Source organism: Heliangelus exortis, chromosome 19 (genome assembly GCF_036169615.1).
Source record: "Heliangelus exortis chromosome 19, bHelExo1.hap1, whole genome shotgun sequence".
In the NCBI taxonomy this organism is placed as follows: Eukaryota; Metazoa; Chordata; class Aves; order Apodiformes; family Trochilidae; genus Heliangelus; species Heliangelus exortis.
The window spans coordinates 12,036,325-12,056,390 of record NC_092440.1 but is presented as its reverse complement, the minus strand read 5'-3'; the positions used below and the strand labels follow the sequence as shown (position 1 = coordinate 12,056,390).

Below are 20,066 nucleotides of genomic sequence, written 5' to 3'. Positions count from 1 at the left end.
GTAGCATAACAAAGTAAAACACATCAAAGCTGAGTGGGGCCCCCACCCAGCCTCACAATCCGTTTTTTTAAAGGAATATCATAGCTTCAACTTCTTCTTTTTCAGCCTTTGTATCCTATTCCCATGACACCCATGCCAGTGAACCAAGCCAAGACATATAGAGCAGGTAAAGGTGAGAATAATACTGCCTGTTCGGTTCTTAGTCTGCATGTAGCATGAATAAATTACAAATGTTTGTGTCATTTTCTAATCCATGTTACTTTGTTTTGGGTTGGCATTTTAAATGCTAGTTTTAATAAAGGGGAGGAAGTGGGTAGATTAATGCCTTTCTAGACAAATTAATTCAGCCAAAACATAATTTTGAGTCTGGGGAGTTGCTTGCTTTGGAATCTGATTTGACAAGTGGGAAAATGTTTCTCTTACTTGGAACGTTAGGGTAAGCTGATCAGCTCCTGGGTTTCATAAATATTATGGGTTAATTCAAAGAGAACTTTCTGTGCTGGTTTACAGCAGAGCCCCAAAACCTGCCTTAATGGAATTTTTAAAAATTTTTTTGTTAAGAAGCAGAATTGCTGTTTTGTGAGAAATAGAATCCTGTGCTGCTCTTCTGGAAAGCACTTCCTGTGGGCTCCTGTTCTTTTGCATTTCTTCTGCAGCAGCAGCTGAACAGCTGGACCAACACCACTGTGTTTTTAACAAGTGACACCTGTGGCTGTGGGATGAGAGCAAGCAGGCAAGATCTGCTCTCTGCTCTGCAGTGCAGTGAAGGAGCAGAAAAATGATGGTCTTGTTTTTATAGTCATCTTTCAGATAATGCTTTAATTCTACACAGTGCCTGCTTTCTTGCAGTTTGGTACAGTGGTTCCTGATGATAGGTTCAAGTGCTGCAGCTCCAGTCACTGGAGGAAGAAACTGTTTAGAAGAGCAGTTCTGCTGTTTGGAAATAAACAAGTAGCCTTTCTGAATGTAGGGAGGACAAAAACCTTCAATGTCTTTCTGGTTTAAAACACACTAACTTGACTATGGCCTGCCCCATAAAATTGTTTGGTTGATAGCACTGCTTGTTTTAATCAGAAATCTATTGCTGTGTACTTGCTTGCTGTGTGAGGCCACTCTCCTGTTCTGAACTCTTTCTTTAGGTTTAATTTCTGCAGCAATAGTCCTGAAGGAGCCACAGGGCTTAAAGTTCAGTGCCCTCCATGCTGTTGCAAGTTGCATCCTGTGTTTACTTTTTCCTCTTGCTGATTTGCAGTGCAAATGCAATCACCACAGGGTGAATTCACTGATAGCTTCTACATTGCCTTCCTTTTCCCTCTCCAAGGGGACTGCCCACACTGCAGTGGAGCTTACAGGTGCTTGGGATGCTGCAGTTACTGCTTGTATCCCCTGGAGCTCACCCTGAGCTCCCATCCCCTGTTGCTTAATGGGCTGAATGAGTTTGTTCCCAGTCCCTTGCTGCCGTGCTTGGGGTGGGTGTCTTCCCAGCATAGCTCAGGTAGTCCCACACTGCAGTTCTCTGCTCTCTTCATCTTTCTCTCCCCTCTGATTATTGCTGCTCTTCTTCTCCTGGGTTGACTTGTCCCTTTCAGTGTTGTCTGTGACTGAGAAGTTGCTTTCTGCTGTCCTGAGGGGTAGCACAGAGCTGAAAAGATGCAAATACCTCAGACTGCAGCTGCATGGAGACCTTTATTCTGCTCTCCTCAGCCATAAACACAAATCATTTTAACAGACTCAGCTTTCCAGTTGATGGAACAGTTGCTGAGTAGTTCCAATAGAGGGTGAATTAAGCCTTTGGAGGGGGACAGGATCACATCTGATGAATGCAGGTGTCCTGATACAACCTCTCTCTTCTGTTACTGATTCTTGTCAGCTTTTCTCTTCCTCCACCTTTCTTCCTCCTTCCACAAAAAAAGTAGGCCTGGGTTTTTGGCCGTAGACATGGCTCAGAGGCAGTGATGAAATTCAGATGTTTCTTGGAGGAGCTCCTTTTCATGCTGTTCCTTTTTTGATAGAGCTCAAATATCTGCTTAAAGGTGAGGGGTGAGGATACTCCGCTTGGTCACGGGGACTTGGGAAAGTAAAACCTTTCAGGCAGAGCAATCTTTCTTTGTCCTGTCCTTCTAACATGAGGCACTCTTTGCTTTTCTAGTACCAAATATGCCACAGCAACGGCAAGACCAACATCATCAGAGCACCATGATGCATCCTGCCTCAGCAGCAGGCCCTCCAATTGTAGCTACACCACCTGCTTACTCAACACAATATGTTGCATATAGTCCCCAACAGTTTCCTAATCAGCCTCTTGTGCAGCATGTGCCACACTACCAATCTCAGGTAAGAGTCCTTTTAGCATGCCTGCTGAGTCAAAAGATGTGATTTAATGGCTCAGTCCTAAATGCTCCCTTGTCTTCAGCTTTAAGAAGTTGCTCTGAACAGTTCCTGTGTTCTGGAGCGTGCTTGGTGCTGTTGTAATGTGCTGCCAAGCCTGTAAAAAATTTTGAGGTCAGTTTAGAAGTTGGCATTTATTATTAATACTGCCTTTTTAGCTCTTTGAAGAATTCCTTTCAGGTCATGGTCAGGACATCTGCTTAATGTGTTCTAAAACTCAACTGTTTGGTGTACTCTTCTTACTTCAAAGGCTTTTAAATATACATATGTAATAGGATAAATATATAATTACATACATAAGCTTACTATTAGGCAAAAAAGATAGACCAGTGTTTTTTGCCAGTTTCTAGCCCTCTGCAGAAAACACCCTTAAAAATGAAAATGTCCTTAAATTTGTAAAAACAACCAGAATCATTGCCATAGCAAGAAATCTTGAGATTGCTCTGTGTTTTAGCAAGGCTGTTTGTAACATTCTGCTTTAGCTGACACTGGTTTCATTGTAACAGCCCCCCAATTAACTGTCTCTTTTTCTTCTTTCTGTTGAACTGCAGCATCCTCATGTTTATAGCCCTGTAATACAGGGCAACGCTAGGATGATGGCACCACCAGCACACGCACAGCCTGGTTTAGTATCTTCCTCTGCAACACAGTATGGTGCGCATGAACAGACGCATGCTATGTATGGTAGGAAACGTTTTGTGTTATATGTAACTTTTTAAGTCGATTTACATTGTGCCAGGGATGTGTGTTTAGTCTCGAGCTTCAGCCATGGGTATCATTCAGATTCCACCCCTAGGTGTGGTTGATATTTTGTGTAAGATGATGAAAACTGAGCCACCTGGTTAAAATGAAAACTCAAGTTTGCTGATTTTCAGTATGATTCCAGTGACCAAGAGATGAAATTTCAACCTGGGAGCTGCTAAAGAATATCTGCTGAAAGAAGTTTGTTCGAGTTCTCTTGATGCTTTTGACACAACATCCCTTGATTGTTTCTTGATTATAATTAGGACTTGTTTTATTGCAAGGCTATGACCTCAGTTTCCAAACTTGACTTTAGTTCTGACAACTAGTGAAATGCTGTCTTTATGATACTACTAGCATTTATTAACAGTATGAACACTGCTGTTTAAAGCAAAATAAAACCTGTGTTGCTTACCTTTCTTTTTTGGTAAGTCAAGAATAAGTATATGGAACAGCTCATGTATTGCTCTGACTTTGACAATTAGTCTCCAGCATTATCAGATGGGAGTATTTCCCTTACAGTGAAGTGCTGAAAATGTGGGTTACCTTGTTACAAATTAAAATGTGAAAGAACTTGATAAATGTATGATAAACCAATGCCCAATTCAGAGGAAAAAATCTCACTGCAACACATGAAAGAGGTAGAACCAAGGTTGCTAGATGGCTTGGAAATTGTCATAAAATGTCAAAACAGCAGATGGTCTCTTGAAAACGGGGCATTTCAATACTTGTTACAGTATCTGAGGAAGACTTTTACTGGGTCACATATATTATTGACTTAGATTCCAATAAAAGATTTTCTGTACCTTTAGACATCTTTGTATGTTTTCCGGTGCCTAGTTTTACACTGCTGCTTAATGGAAGTCCCTGATGTGTCACAAAAGCTTAAAAGGCTTAAGAATCTGAAGTTTAGTGTGAAATTAACTCTGATTTTCCAAAGTCTGTGTCTTACCCATCTGAAAACATCCTGTCAGATCTCTGCAGTCGTGTGGTAACAGAGCTAAGAAGCAAAAGTAATAGAGAGAAACCTTTTTTGACACTTGGAAGAAGAACATTTCAGCTCATTTGTGCTGAAGCTGAAGTGGAAGTTACTTGTAGAGATTAAGTCTTTTCTCTCACAGGTCCTTGCTAATTGTATTACTTTGATCTTTTCAACTCTTGTGCTTGAGGTGTCCCTGTAAACAGATTTTCTGTTTGCTGGTTCATCAGAGGAAATAGAATTCCCATAAAGTGAACAATCAAAGGCTTTCAGACCTTTATTGGTGAAAACTCTCCTCTCAAATCCTAATTAAAATAAAACCAAACACGAGATAATCCAAGATTTGATCCAGAATGGTTGCATGTGACTTCCTAGCAATCTCCCATTGTGCACCATCCTTATCTTCTGTAACCAGTGGGCTCTACAGCACTGAAGTACTGGTCCCTTCCCTTGGTTGGCTTTGATCAGATGTCTCTATAGTTTTTTCACTGATAACTTTAACTTACAACTGTGAGATCTCATTTTGTGTTGGTTTTTTAGCCTATCTGGTGTAGGTCTGTGACTGCCTACCAGTACAAACAACTAAGTTGGGTCAAAATGGAGAATTCTTTGGTGTTTTTCCGCCATGTAATTAAATACTAATTTTCCCAGAGCACCTATTTAACAGAAATTGCATGTCCTCCTGTGTCCTTTCAAGTAGCTGCTTGGTGACTCTTCTAAATACTCTCCTGCCTTCCCAGTAAATGATGAAGTGCTTGAAATTCTTGTTACTGAAACCATCCAACCCAGCTGGATCATAAATTCTATATGAGACCTTTTTTTAAAGAGTATGTTCTTGCCATGTTCAGATGTGTTTATTGCCTGGTGACCATGAATTGGCTCAAATGTACCCTGAACCTGCACAGCTTGCAGTAGGCTACACATGAGATGACTTCTGATACAGTGCAGATTTTTGCAAGTTTTCCACGTGCTGAGGACTTTAAGACCTTGCCTAGACAGATTGTGTGTCCTGAAAATGTGTCCATCTGTAACGTGTTCACTTCAGCTTCCATTTATCCACGTGGGAACACTTGGGAAAACCATAGAAATGCCTGAGGTGATAAATAGAAGCTGCTTATGGAGTAAAGAACAACATGCTGGAATCATTCACATCTGATTGAGTGACTATGAAAAAGTATCCATAACTTAAATTTCTGTATTTTGGGAACCTTAAGTTTACCCACAGTATCTTTGAACCAAATATATCAATGCACTTTGATTCTGCTCCTCTCTTAAAACTTATGTGAAAGTACAGAATAACAGCTTGCTGAGAAACAACCACCACTGCTGCTTCTGGTTGCTGGAGCACTTGCTCAAGTTGTCAGATTTCTTTTTGGCTCTTTAAAATGCTGTCTTAATTTTTTGGAAAGAATATACTATTTCATTTTAAAGTTTATTTTTTCCCTCCATTAGTAGCAGGATTCAGTGGGCTCTACTGCCCTTTTATCCTTCGAGGTCCTAGTGCTTTCTTTGGTATAATTCTTGCAAAATTCACACAATTATTTTTTCCCCCCACGTTTGTGGTAGAGAGAAGATGTCTGCAAGGAGAACCATGCTGAGATGTGGGGGTTGGGGGGCACTGCTTATGAAGTTTTCTTAAGGTGTGAAATGTTTTCTGGTGAAACTCCCCTCTTCACTAATGATTTGAGACAAGTTGTGAGAGTCTGTGGCAAGCAGTAACTGCCTGCCAGTGAAGAGATGTTCCTGTTGATCTCTTAAGTGCCCTCACTGCCAAAAGTTTGGGTTTTGTGTCCCTTCCTGTCTCCTGAAGAGATAGCTGAATCCCAAATACACACGGTGACCTCCACTTGCTGATAAGCACTCTTCCATTTTAAAGAGAAATATTTTTTGTCTGGTGAACGGGATATTTCTGCACTCTGGGGATTTCCATGCCAGTCTACAGTGTCCTGCCTCTGTTTCCCAACCTGCTGTTGCCAAGAGCTCAAGAGAAGCAGAGCAGCTGAGCTGCCTGGTCACCTCTAGACCCTTCTAGACATGACGGAGCAGTGTGTAAACCATTTGGGGTTTTTTCCCCTCAAAAAAGCAGTCGGGAAGGACAATGTTGAAGCAACTTAATCTTCCCACCAGCCAGCCAGGAGATTAAAAAATGTCTCGTTACCCACTTCAGCTCAAACCTTCTGGAGACCTGGTCCATTTAGATGTCCTCAAGGAGAGTCTGAAATGCAGGCACTGCAGCACACCCACCTTTAGCTGCCACACACACCTACCTGGAGTTGTTGCTTTTACCCTGCTGAACCCACCTTGGTTTCCCTGGCCAGCTGGGGCTCCGTGTCACCTCCCTGGTACCCGTGGCACTGGGCTGGGAGAGTTTGCTGGCCACGGTTTGCAGTTGGAGTGCTTGGTTTGTGTCTCACAAAGACCTAAACTTGCCTTGTGCCATCAGTAGAAAACTGGGTGCTCCAAGTCGAGGGTGGATGTGTTCACTCCTGTGACAATGACCTGCTGTTAGTTTTTGGCTGTGCAGCTGAACTGCTTGTGTTTGCAGATAACTGGAGCCCTCAGAAAAAAACAAAACAAAACAACTTCACTTTTGTGTTTAAAACCAAACTTGTGTAAAACCAGACCTTGGTTTTATACGGATGCATTTCCTCTGTTTTTTGTGCTGTCGTTCCTGTCCCCATTCTCCCTTCCCTTCTCCCCTTCTGCATTATGTTTTACTGGTCTGGTGTTGTCTCTAACTTTATCTGGTTTCTGTCTCAGCAGTAGAGTAAATTCTATTACCCTGATAGTACAATGGTGGATATAATATAAACTTCAGAGGATTCTCCAGGGAATAAGAGTGAACCAGTCACCAAAGGTGTCTTGGAACTGTTAAGAATGACAGTGATAGAGCTGAAAAAGCAAAGGGCCAATTTCTGGTTTAACGTAATTTCTTTTTAACCTTCTTATTACAGTGGACTGTAAGAGACCATTAACTGACAAAAAGTTTATTTTCATGTTAAGAACTGAAGACCTCAGTGTCACAGTTTAGAAGAAAGGCTTACCTGAGACTGGTGTTGTTTCATCTCCACTCATTTGTAAAATTAAATATCCAGCTCTAGTAGCACCTAAGTAAATAAAAATATATGCATGGTTCTACAATATTTATATATATATATATAAAAAAAAATTAAAAAAATATATATGATGCTGACCTTTCCAGAAGACGGGAAGTATGCACGTGGCAAGAGGCTAATTCACCTTTCTATTTCCCAAATTCAGCATGTCCCAAAATACCATACAGCAAGGAGACAGGCCCTTCTTTCTACTTTGCCAGTGAGTTGGGTTTTTTGTACTAATTTTGATTGTACAGAAAAGCACTTTCTAAAGAACAGATGTTAAAGGAATGGGACGTGTTGAGGGAACAAGTTTCCTTGCACCAAACCACTATGTGGAAAAGGCAGGAAGGTTCCTTTCCATCAGAATGAAGCTGTGGAACAGATTTATATGACCACAGGAAGCTGATTTGTCAGTCTTCAAAAATGTGTTTTGCATGCTGAAAAAAATCTCTCTTAACTTCACTAGCCAGTCTTTCCATCTGCTGCCAGAAGTGAGTGCTGCATGTGGATAGCTTCTGCTTAACACCTAGGTGAGCTGCCTCACTCCTTTCTTTCATGCCCCAAAGAGGTTTTTTAAATTTGGCAAATTGATCTGCTTCCTAAAAGGGGAAGTATCACGTGCCCCCTGTCTGTAAAAACCTGTGGCTCGGGTTCTGAGCTCCTGGGTGGAGTGAGGGCAGCTGGAATGTCACCTCGGTGTCACCAGAGGAGTGCAGGTGTCACTGCTGTAGAGTGACCCTATAGGAGAGGGCTCCTTGCTGTACCTTTGGTTGCTTCCTCCTTAGCAGAAGAACATCACCAGTGAGGTTCCCTGGCACCAGTGCTCCCCTGTGGTGTTACTGGTGACCTCCATCAGCTCAAGTGGTGGGAGAGGGGCTGCTGTTCTCAGCACACAGCAGCTATCACAGACTAGGGCTCTGTGTGAGTACAGGGCAAGGTGGAGAACTACAAATTCCTGCCCTCTATTTTGGTGTTTACACCAATCAGAGGAAGCTGGTTCGTGGGGGGGAAGGAGCAGGATGAGCTGTAGTTGTCACCTAAGACATGGGAAAGGGGAACTGGAGTTTTAGGGTGTTCTTCAAGGTGCTCCTGTCCTGCAGTTGCTGTGGCTGTCAGCCCATGGTCCCTGCAGCCCACAGCAGGCAGGCACTCTGCTGGGGTTTTCTGAGTTAGCTCATGCTAGAGGGATGGGAGAAATACCACTTGTTCTCCAAAAATCTCTTCTGGAGCAGGCTGCCTGTGTTCCTCGTTCAGAAATGGTTCTGCATGAGCTGGTGCTGTAGGGTGCTGACCTGTCCTGTTTTCATGCCTCTTGGTTTGGTGCACTGAAATACCACTGATCAGCTCGTTCCTTTGGTGGATAATCTGTTGAGTGAAGTCCACTCTACCTGTGTAAAATGGCTTTCTTGAAATGTTTGTATTATGAAAGAAACATTTGCTATTTCTTTGCTTCCTACCATTCAGGTCTTTTAAATGTAGTTATCCTCACCATCTTACTGGGTCTGGCAATACTTTTGAAGTTTGTTCACTGGTCAGTTCTTGAAAATAGGCTCTTCAGTGCAGCTTTGGACAATGACCAACGATGACCACCATTGAAATCCCTACCACGGGAAAAGACAGCATTACATTATATTGGTTTTTTTTTTCTCATATACCCTTGTAGCTGAGAGTTCTGCTTGATTTCTGCTGCTTTGACCTCCTTCTAATTTCAGCTCTGCGGGTTTGGTGGCTGACTACTCATTTATTCACCTCTCAGAAAATGGGTTGCACTTTTCTAGAGTGGTGTTCAGTAATACAATCCATCTGATCTTTTTGCTCACTTCATTGCTGAATCACTTCTCTTCACCCTGTTAGCCCTGCAAGGTCAGTGCAGTTCAGTAGTCCAAAACAACCTGATGAAAAAGATGCTGAAGTAAAGCAGGGTGAGCTCAGGGAGAATTTCATGAGCCCAGGGAGTATTTCTTGGACAGAGGAACATAAGGGGTGAGAAAAACTCTGTACTGGAATGAGCTGAGGTTACTTGCAGCAAGGGGGCTGGGGCTGGCAGACCTGTGTCCTTTCCTAGAGCTTTCTCAGCACTTTCTTGGGATACTAGGTGGCCATTTGGAAAATCTCCAAAGTTCTGACAGAGGGAGGGAAATGTTGGATAGCTGGTGATTATTTTTCCTCCCCATCTCCTGTCTTATTTGCTCTTTCATACGTGTAGTGAGCAGGCAAAAATTCTTGACAGAAAGTCACAGTGAAAGTGCTTTATTTGTGGCTAAGCAGGTGAGTTTCTCATGGCTGTTTTGCAAGGCCCCTTTCACAGGCTTGCTGGTCTCATAGATTTCATTGCTTTGTTGGGAACTATTAATTGCACAAGCTAAGCATGGAAAACCTTTTTTTTTACATTTTGAGACTGAAGTTTGAACTAACAAGGATTGGATGTGTTTCAGACTCGGTGCCACTCATCCTGAACCATTCTTGACTTGTATGCAGTATTAGTACAGGATTTAGAGAAGTGTCCACATCATGTTTTTTGAAAGACACTTTTAATATTACTATTGAAACATAATTTGCAGCAGCAGCTGAACTAGTTTTAACCAAATTTATAGAGCTTATTAGAGGAATATTTTAAAGACAAAATAGGGGAGAGGAGAAGCCAGGCAAATAGAGAATTCTTCAGTATAAAGAATGTGGTACTTTAAATGCAAAGCTATGGATCAAAGAGATTAGGTTATGGAAGAACTGCTACTATGAGAAAAACTTAATCCTCCCCCCCTCTTCTGTATCTGCTCTTCAGGGTACTGTTCCTCAGTTTAACTGGTTTCTTCAAGAGAGAAATTCTTCATTGTGAAGTTTTACTGTATAATGTATCCGCTTCAGAATAACTTGGTTTATTATTCTCTGGGCTATAAAGAAATGAAAGATGAATTGCAGGAATGGTTTGAGGGAGGGCCACATTATTTCGGGGGCTCTTAAATAATGTGGCAGGATGTGGGAAGCCTTGAATATCTTACAACTTGGAATTAATTTTCATACACGTTTTAAAACCTCTCTCTGAACGGAGCTGAAGTTCATTTGTAGGCAAGTGTGCCAGCTCTGTGGCTGAGGAGGATTTCTGGTAAAATGCCCTTTGGCAAAGAAGTTTCTCCCTCTCTGCATTTATTTCTTTTACTCTGACAGAGATAATAACTTCTGGCCTTCTTCAGAGGGTTGTATAATCAGGAGGTTGAGAAGTTTTCCTACTGGAAGAAACCGTAAAGTTCCTACTGTAAAAATGATCAATGTTCCCATTGATAATTTTCATGGAATCCTTGTAAGAGGGAGCTGCCATTCAAAGTCCAGTAAAAACATGGTTGAGATGCTGCTGCAAAGTACATTTTGGTAGTGATATGAAAAAAAATTAATAAGACTTTTCTTGCATTTGAAAGGATAACAAAGTGCTGGAGCATATACGGACAGGACATAGTGAGGTGTTTTCAGAACCCCTCTCAGTAAAATGCTGACAGGGTAGGGGTACAGCTGTACATCCATGCCTCAGGGCACCTACCTGCTCATGCAGTATGAGAGGATCAAAACTGCAAGAACTGAGGGTTACAGATGTGGATGAAGTTCATGTGCATCAGTAGCCTGAAACTGTAGCTCTCATCCCCGTTGGACCATTGGCTCAGAGAAGGTTTAATGGAGCTTCCAAGGCAGCAGGGTGAGATTAAGTTAGATGTGGTAGTTATATAAAGGAGAGACCTTCAGAGTGGCCTTTACAGGGGAGAAGTAGCTCAGTTGGGCAAAAAAATTACTGTCTATCTGTATTCTAGTGAGTCTGAATATTTTAGAATTAGTATTTTCAGCTCTCTACCAAAGCAGAGTGCCTGAAAACAAGCACTGGCACAGGGCAGTAGTGTGTCAGGGCTGGCAAATGGAGCACAGTGGGGCTGCTGTCCCTTTGAGACTTTTGCTGACTGGTTTTGTGCTTTCAGATGCAGCTACGTTTTTGTCTGTTTTCTCCACCCATCTTGTCTTTCAGCCTTTCTGTCCTCTCAGGCAGTTCTGTGTGTTTGTGAACTCAGAGCCCAGCTCAGGGCAGCTCCAAAGCTGCAGGTTTTACTCACAGGAGCACAACTCAGCCCTGAATCCATGGAGCAGGTGCTTGCAGCTTCACAGTTGCACTCCAGGTCTTACCCCCTGCCTTGCTTTTCAGGTTTGTTTATTAAGGGCAGGAAAACAACCACCAGAAACCCCATCACTTGTAAAGATGTTGCAGACAAGCACAGCATTGGCCATCCTCGTGTAACACAAACCCCATTGAAAAAAGCTGTAACCTGAGAGGTAGTAAGCAGTAATTACCTTGTCAGGAGGACAAAAAGGAACCAGAGCAAATAAGGAAAGGTTGTGGGGAACAGATTCAGGTGCAAGTTGATAGTTTGCTTCCACTGTTGGTCTTTTAGCATGGCTGTCAGCAGGACTAGCCTGGGTCTTGGCAAGCTGTGACACTGGAGAGGGTTGAGCACGTTGACACTTACAGAAGTGTAGCTGCAAACTGTGGACTGGTTGTTGAAAAAGTTTTAAAAGCAATCGAGGGGAATAGGCAAAGCATCTTCATTTTCATAGGGTCTTGCTTTTTGGTTGCATGCTCTGTGTCTGAAAAGGAAGGCTTGCTCTCATTATGGCTTTTCATGATGGATTCCCTCAAAAGAAAAAAAAAAAAATTGGTTTAGTGTGGCCCATTTTGAAGCAGAACAGGGCAGGCCTCCTCAAGGAGGGACTTGGTGCTACTGGTTTGGTGTTGGAGATTGATATCACTGTAGCAACAGAGGAGTTTTCACTGGTGTGAAAGTTTTGTGAAGTTTGTTCCTTTTTTTTTTTTTTTTTTTTTGAATTTTGTACCTTATTTGCTACTGTTCCAAGGAATTAAGAAATTTCATGGCACTGTTGAGAAGCTCACAGAAAGAATCCAGGAAAGACTCTCGAGGGGAGAGGAAAAATGGTTTACTTTAGTACAAGATACTGACTTCAGCAAAAATTTGCTGCTCAAGCAGCCTCAGTTTTCTCAGCTGTTCTGTGTATTCCATGTGTCCCTCCAGCTCTCCAGCATAGATGCAGTGTGTGTGCTTTACACTGACTGGACTGTGAGCAATTTCCAGAAGAGTAGCATGGTGAGGTTAGCCAGGTATAAGGCCAAAGAATTTTTTGGATGGTGGAAATAAAAATGGCTTGTAACACCAAGTGTATTTCAGGAAAAAACCTAAATTGTATGAAAAATAAGAAATTTGCTATTTTAAACCGGTCTGTTTGACAAAACAAAAGATGAAATACTGCTTTTTCTGTGTAGTATCTGTTACATTGTCAAACTAGGGAAGATGAACTGTCTAATTATGGTTGCTTATAGACTTTTCCTGCAAAACCAAACCACACAAAAGCAAGGTAAGATAATTCAGCTACTCGCAAGATTTTAATTTTTATTTTTTCTTTAGAAGGGGGGGATGTGCTTGCAGTATGTTTGAGACGTAGCGAAATCTTCCAAGTGCAGATGGTGACTTGCTGAGGTGGATGTTCTGTATCTGTTGTTTAATATTCTTCTTTTTCATCCTAGTTTCCACTGGCTCACTTGCTCAGCAGTATGCCCACCCTAATGCTACCCTGCATCCGCATCCTCCGCATCCTCAGCCTTCTGCTACACCCACTGGCCAGCAGCAAAGCCAACATACTGGAAGCCACCCTGCTCCTAGCCCCGTGCAGGTAACAGGACTCAGAGGGGGGGGGGAAATGTCTTTCCAGTGTATTTAATGTGCTCTGCTGAAAGGTTTCCTCAGTGTGATGCTTGACATGAATTTATTGATTGCCTCGAGAGGAAAAAGGGTAAAGTGGAGCAGTTGCCCAAACAAACTGCCTGTGGCAGGTGATGTGCAGTTGTCTAGGTTCCCATCTGGTTTTTGGAAGGAAGGGGGTAGAGCTGTGTAACTTGCTTGCTATGGGTAGGACTCACAGGTGTTAGATTCAAGACATTTTGTCAGATAAACCAGCAGGAAAAGTTGTGGCAGTCCCTTTTTCTTAGTCAGGACCAGGAGTGGAGTCCTGCTGTTCAGTTCTCTTCACAGGGGTTGAGCTGCAGCTTGTTCCTGTGGGACAATTAAGGACCACAATTTTGTCAGAGCTTTTAATATGAGTGGAGCTGCAACTGGAAATAGCAGATGAACATTGAGAAGCCTTTGATTGTATTTTGTCCTAGAGAAGCAGCTGAAAACAGAATAGGCCTCCTGGTAGTGCTGCTGCTTTAGTTACCAACTGGTAACCATGGAATCACAGAATGTGAGGGACCTCAGGAATCACCTGGTCCAATCCTCCTCATATTATTGTTTATATGAGATGTCCCAGCACCCTGTCGAGCTCAGACTTAAAACTTTCCAAAGTGGGGGAATCCACTGCTTCCCCTGGGAGGCCATTCCCATGTCTGTCCTCAGAGTGAAAAATCTGTATTCACGCAGAATCTCTGGTGAAGTACATCCTGCCCCATGCTTCCAGGGTCTCCTTTTTACCTGCCACTCTAGGTACCATTTTCCAGGCTCCTTCTCACATGATTTTTTAGTGGAAGGGAGAAGATGAGCCTGGTTGGATTTGAAATGACTTTCCTTATGCCCACAGATGTGGTAATCCTCAGACTTGCCACTTGAAAGAGTCCCAGTTGGGAGTAGCTTTGCAAACTTACGCTTGGTTTACAGACTAAACGTTCCTCACTTCTGCACCCTAACCTAAATGATCTTTTTTTTTTTTGTTTTGTTTTTTTTGTTTTTTTTTTTTTTTGTTCTGTTTTTGGCAGCATCATCAGCACCAGGCTGCTCAGGCACTCCACCTGGCAAACCCCCAGCAGCAGTCGGCGATTTACCACGCAGGTCTAGCTCCAACCCCACCTTCCATGACGCCAGGCTCCAACACGCAGTCTCCACAAAATAGTTTTCCTACAGCACAACAAACAGTCTTCACCATTCATCCCTCCCATGTTCAACCTGCATATACCAATCCGCCACACATGGCCCATGTCCCCCAGGTAAACACAGTTTAACAACCTTCCAAGACTTAAATGTCTTAATGCCACAAAGTTAGGACAAGTCGGGCCTGCTGAAGTGATTTCCATTCTGTCACCTCTCAGCACAGACTACCTGGTTGTGTTATTTAGGTTTCTTGTCTGTACATTGTTTTATTTAGAATTTGACAAGATTATTTCGACCCCAGCTTCCAACACCCAGTGCATCTACAACTGTAGTTTAATGAAGACATCTTAAGGTGGCACTGCTACTGAAAGAAATTGAGCTCTCTTCCCTCTCCCTGGCTCCCATCCTTTGTCCCTCCCCACCATTCTGCTCACAGAACTATTTGGCCATGCAGCAAACCAGACTGGGAACATGATTCAGCTGAAGTGTACCTCCCCTGCCCCCCTTTTTAGGCTATTTCTCAATCAAATCAGTTCACTACTCAGGTTCACTGCATGATCACAGGAAGAGCTGGCATACAGAAAGGTTGGAGGTGAGAGCTGAGTGGAGGAAGGCTGAATCGCTGCTTTTGGTGGCAGTTTTAGGCTCTGCATTGTAGTCAAATTTCTACAAGGACATCCAAATAAAGGATATTACACGGGATAAACTAGGGAGTAGCAAGGCACTGCCATGGGAGGTGGGAGAGGTTGGGTTCAGATGACTGCAAGACAATCCTTGCTGAAAGAAAATCGTGTGTGTGTGTGTGTGTGTGTGTGTGTGCATGGGTCTGGTTCTAAGCAAGCTGCTTCTTCAGGAGATGCCTGGGGATTGTTGGGCAACTTAACAACAGTCCTTGCTTCAGGATCAGAAACCCACTTCTCTTCACTGCTCTCTTGTTGTCGACTCACTGAAAAAAAAAAAAAAAGGATTTGGGAAGGGAAGCACATGATTGATTAAGAGCTCTGCGTAAAGCAGCATTAGAAAGATTTTCTGTTTGCTGAATCTCCTGGGTTTAGTGTGCTTTTGTCAAGGAACAGACAATTAATCAGTAATTAGCCTTGCACAATTTCTTCTTGGTGTCTGGCTTCCACCTTCTCACACAGGTAAACAGGAGTTTGAGCTGTCATGGCTAACTGTAATTACAGAGGTTAGTCTAACGAGTGTCCAGTCCCTTGCAGAATTCTGTTAAAATCTTTGCTCCCTGGGACAGTCAGTTAAACCAATTAATTACTAGTTATTTAGGAATTCTTTTACTGCTGTTGAGCTTTTAGCTTTTTTATTCCATTAGGCTTTCAATTTCTTTGCTTTTATACTGTGGGGAGGATAAGGAGAGGATGTCCCACCTTTTGACAACCACTGTGGCATCTTGCCATGTTCCTCCCAGGCTCTGCTTTCTGCCAGGAACAAGAGATTTGCTCCTCTCTGGTGTGATGGCCCTGGTGTGAATGCTAAGGTTGGAGAGCTTCTGGGGGTGTCCTGTGTGCAGCCCTTCCAAAGGGTCTTGCAGGAAGCTCCTGAGTTAGTGGCACGTTCAGTGCCAGGTCTCAGAGCGTGTTTGGGTCAAGGCCAGATGAAAAGTCAAACTCTACTTGAGCTGTGCTGTCCAGGTCAGGCCCTGCCTGTGCTGGAGGATGCGACCATTGCCTTCCTTTCTGTGTGCCAAGCACTTAAATTAATAAACCTAAAAATAAAAATAAAAAAAAAATGCAGCTTTTAGTTAGGACTGACTCAGTCAGGATTTTTGAGCAGTCACAGGCAGAGCCTGCCTTACCTGTGATTTTTTGACCTAGGCAGTCTCCTCTGCTCCAGTTTTTCTTCAGATGAAAACTCCAATCTGTAATCCATGATATTTACACCAGACTAACTTCAAAATGAAGTAGTTCCCTCCAAAATCTCTAATGAAGGAATAACTACAGTTCTGTAAGAAATTGCAAATGCATGTAATTATTCCAGCGTGGGGAAACTAATCACTGGATTTCATAGTTTCTTAGCAGCCTCATTTCCAACCTCTGAACACCATTCTGAAATACCATGCAGTAGGAAATGCAGATAGGCTCACGCAGGGGATCAGTCAAATTTCCCTTTAGGTTATCAGATGAATCTTGAGCTGTTAGATACCTCACTTGAGGAGCAGTACTTAAAATTTCATTACAGAGTACTGTCAGCTGCCAATTTGCAAAACATTTCAGCCACAGCAGAAATTTTTTGATCCAGTGTGTGTACTGAATACAGCTGCTATATGAATAGCTGCTTTAGAATGATGGCTGCTAAATAGCATGTTTGTCAAAGCAAAAATGGTGCTGATCCTGAGAGGTATTTCTGTTTCACAGCCTTATCTTCTAAGCCTTTTTTTAGAGCAAGAGTGAGATTTGAATTGCAGTTCCTTCCTTTAAAGGCTTCTTGAGTGCTACTAATACAGTGCAAGTCTGATAAAGAGTTTGAGGAATGTCTGTGATGAGTTTCAAGTAACCCTTTTGTCTTTAAGAAATAAAATTGTAGCCACTATTTGCTATCTGTCTCTGTTAATGGGATATGGTAGAAGGACAAAGCAAACCTTAGATTCAAATGTTTTGTTGGTTTTTTTGGTGGTTGTTTGTTTTGGTTTGGTTTTTTTGTTTTTTTTTTCCAAGAGAAACCCGCTGAGAGCTCTTAAGAGTTCCTTAATGTTTTGTGCTTTTAAGAACCTAGTGTGTTTACTGGCTTTTTGAACCAAAAAAAAAAAAAAAAGTGATGACCTCTAGAGACATGAACTGCTCTGAGCTAAAGAAGCCAACTGACAAGTTACTGAACTTGTCTGCCAGAAGGTGATCAGCCATGGCAGAGATTAATCTCCTTTTTTTTTTCCACTGGGATTTAACTATGATTGCTTAGATTGCACAAGGACCTTAACTGTGATGAGCTTAACTGGAACCAGAACAAAGCTGACCCGGGAGTGTAAAAGGATGAAATCACTCATCTCAGAGGGACTGCTGAGATGAACGAGAACGTGGGCACGGGTCACTGGAGAGAGCAGTTTGTAGGGCAGGGAACCATGAAGGAATTTGGAGTTGTGTAAGGAGCAGCTGGGGAAGGGATGGCAGCCTCCCAGTGCGTGAGAAGCTCCTGTCTGCACTCTCTGCACAGGAGGTGCTTTGATCCAGTAATGTTTTAAAGATTTGTTGCTGAAGTGGGTTTTTCTTGTTGTTGGTTTTTTTTTCTTTTTCAAGTATCCCACCATTTAATGCTGGCGGTTTCTCCGCATCCAAATGGCTAAAATTGAGAATGTGACTCCGAGCCAGCAGTAAGGATTTGAGCCCTTTTTTTCCAATAATTTTTTTTTTTTTTTTTAGTTACTATTTTTTTTTTGTGTGTGTGTTAAAAATCTGGCTTAATCCCTCCCCTAGTTAAAACGGAGTAAAAATCTCCGGATTTACCGGTAACGGCCGGAGAACAACCAAACTTTTGACAAGTCATGTGGCCAGGAGTGATGCCTCCTTGTGACCATTATACTAAAGAGCTCTTTGTTTCAGGCTCATGTACAGTCAGGAATGGTTCCTTCTCACCCAACTGCCCATGCTCCAATGATGCTAATGACGACACAGCCACCTGGTGGTCCCCAAGCCGCCATCGCTCAAAGTGCACTACAGCCCATTCCAGTCTCGACAACAACACATTTCCCCTATATGACGCACCCTTCAGGTGAGGAGTGTGTGCCCGGGAGACCTGCACCTTAACTGAGCCAGGTCGGAGTAGGGAGAACTGTTTGATGAACCAGATTTGGGGAAAAGAACCAAAAAAAAAAAAAAAGCTAAAAAAAGTCGAACCCACAAAATGGCGATGTCCTCGCTCGGGGTGGCAGGCGCCGCGCTCGGCCGGCCCCAGGGTGTGGTTGATTTTAGCCAAGGTTTTGCTTCTCTTTTGAGCTGAAGGAGAGAAAACTGCAGACACTGGCACTGTGGGACTGTGAGCTTCCAGGTTTTTGGTTTTTTTTTTTTTGCCGTGGGGGATGGAGTGTGTGTAGCCTGCTTTATAATGATCTGGGGGTTTTATTAAATCGGAAAGCGATGGGTCTGGAGGAGTGAAAATGTTGCCTGGGGGTAGGTGCCTGTTGCTGTTAGACTTCTACTCACTGAAGTAAAATGAGAACTGAAGTCTAAACCTTTTGAATTCAAGAGTAACGTTCTGCAGCTTTACTTTTTGGGAAAAGTAGGTGCTGTGTGACTTCTTTCTGCTTTAAATTTAACCTTACGTAGGTTTCTTTATTGTTACTCGTTCCCAAACAGCCTCGAGGCTTTGGTAGTGAACTAGATGCCTGGTTTTGTTTCTTGGGGAATGTGTGAGCAGAACAAGGCTGCTTTCTGAGGGTTTAGGTATGGGAAAAAGAAAAAAACAAAACATCCAAAGGACATCTTGATGGGCAGGGTTTTGTTTTGTACGTTGGAAAAAAAAAAAATAAAGAAAAGAAAAAAAAAAAAAAAGAGAAAAATAAAAAAGTTCAGCTCGGTAGTTGTCCTGTGACCACTTTACTAGCAAACTGTTGTGTGGCTTGCCAATTTATTATTTACATTTGAACTTTTTTTTTACAGTACAAGCCCACCACCAACAGCAGTTGTAAGGCTCATCTGGAATAACTGAAAGGCTGGATACCTTTTGTAGGCCAAATACCCTCCTTCTACTGCTTCTGCCAACTGGAAGCACAGAAAACTAGAATTTCATTTTATTTTGTTTAAAAAAAAAAAAAAAAAATTGATTTCTTGTAACATCCACTAGGAATGCTAACAGTTCATCTTGCAGTGGGAGAGATTCGGACTGAGTAGAGGCATTTAGGAACTTGTGGGCTATTCCATAATTCCATGCACTGTATCTGAGTCCTGCAAGTGCCCCAACTCTGCTTGCTGAAAACTGGAAGTTATTTATTTTTTAATGACCCTTCAAAGTTATGAACTCATCAGCTAGCAAAAGAAGTAACAAGAGTGATTCTTGCTGCTATTATCACTAAAAATCAAGACTTGGAGATCCCTTTTACTTCTAACTAAACTTGAAACAGGTTCAGTAAAAAAAAAAAAAAAAATTCTAATCGTCAAACTGATGAATTATTATTTATAAATCACGTTTGATGAGATAATCACTATCGTGAGACAGTGATGTAACTTTTAAGTTAAGAAAACTTTTACTTTGTAGATAATATAAAATAAAAACTTAAAAAAAAAATTAAAAAATAAAAAAAGTTTTAAAAACTGACCCACTTAGTGCCTGTGTCTTTGTTTGATCACTCTCTCTCCAGCTTCCCAGCCAGATTGGAGCCAACGTGTGCCAGGTGAGCTTTGCTTGGGTGCTGCTGCTGGGCTGGGGCTGTGCTCCCCACCACCAAACCAAAGCCCTTGTGGGTGACTTTTAGGGGCACAAAAACGGGAGGTTTTGAGATTTTACAGATTTTAAAGCCTTTCCTGTCTCGGGATGGATTCCCTGGGGCCTCAGCCTCCTGCTTTCCTGGGTGGTGGCACCAAGGATGCCCCAAGGTGAGGCTTAAGGTGATGGAACTCTGGAAGATGTGGTGCTGCTGGAGAAGGAAGCAGTCAAGGGTGATGGTTCTGAGTGAAATGAGTGGGAAAGGATGGGAAAAAGGGAAAAAGAAGGCAGTTGGCTGTAAAATCAGTAAGGTTGGAAAAGACCTTTAAGGTCATCAACCCAACCCCACCACGCCAATGTCCTGAAGTGCAGTGTCCACCTGGGGGGTTTTGAGCCTTTCCACTGCCCTGGGAAGCCTCTTCCAATTCCTGACCACTCTGTAAACTTTTCCTCATCTCCAAGCCTCCCCAGCAGACCCTTCAGCAAGGTGCAGAGTGGTTTTGCAGAGCTCTGGAGGTCCTCACTGTCTGTACCCTGCTCTGGCTAACCAAGGGATGCTGCTGGATCAACTGGGATCTACTGGAG

General features: G+C 42.6%; 1 protein-coding gene across 18 annotated transcripts in view; it reads left to right on the top strand.

Annotated features, from left to right (window-relative positions):
• Nucleotides 1-19,373, top strand: part of ATXN2 (ataxin 2) — a 51,638-nt gene extending 32,265 nt beyond the window's left edge. For 5 of the 18 annotated variants that reach the window (XM_071763489.1, XM_071763495.1, XM_071763487.1 and 2 more), the window contains 6 exons: nt 106-172; nt 2,150-2,334; nt 2,940-3,072; nt 12,779-12,924; nt 14,003-14,230; nt 17,663-17,994. In XM_071763489.1, coding sequence (XP_071619590.1) covers nt 106-172; nt 2,150-2,334; nt 2,940-3,072; nt 12,779-12,924; nt 14,003-14,230; nt 17,663-17,866 — 963 coding nt within the window. In that variant the 3' untranslated portion in view covers nt 17,867-17,994. Of the gene's footprint in view, nt 1-105; nt 173-2,149; nt 2,335-2,939; nt 3,073-12,778; nt 12,925-14,002; nt 14,231-17,662; nt 17,995-18,718 lie in introns of those variants that run through there. The other 13 variants (XM_071763482.1, XM_071763496.1, XM_071763491.1 and 10 more) reach the window with 6 other exon arrangements.
• Nucleotides 19,374-20,066: the final 693 nt, after the last annotated feature.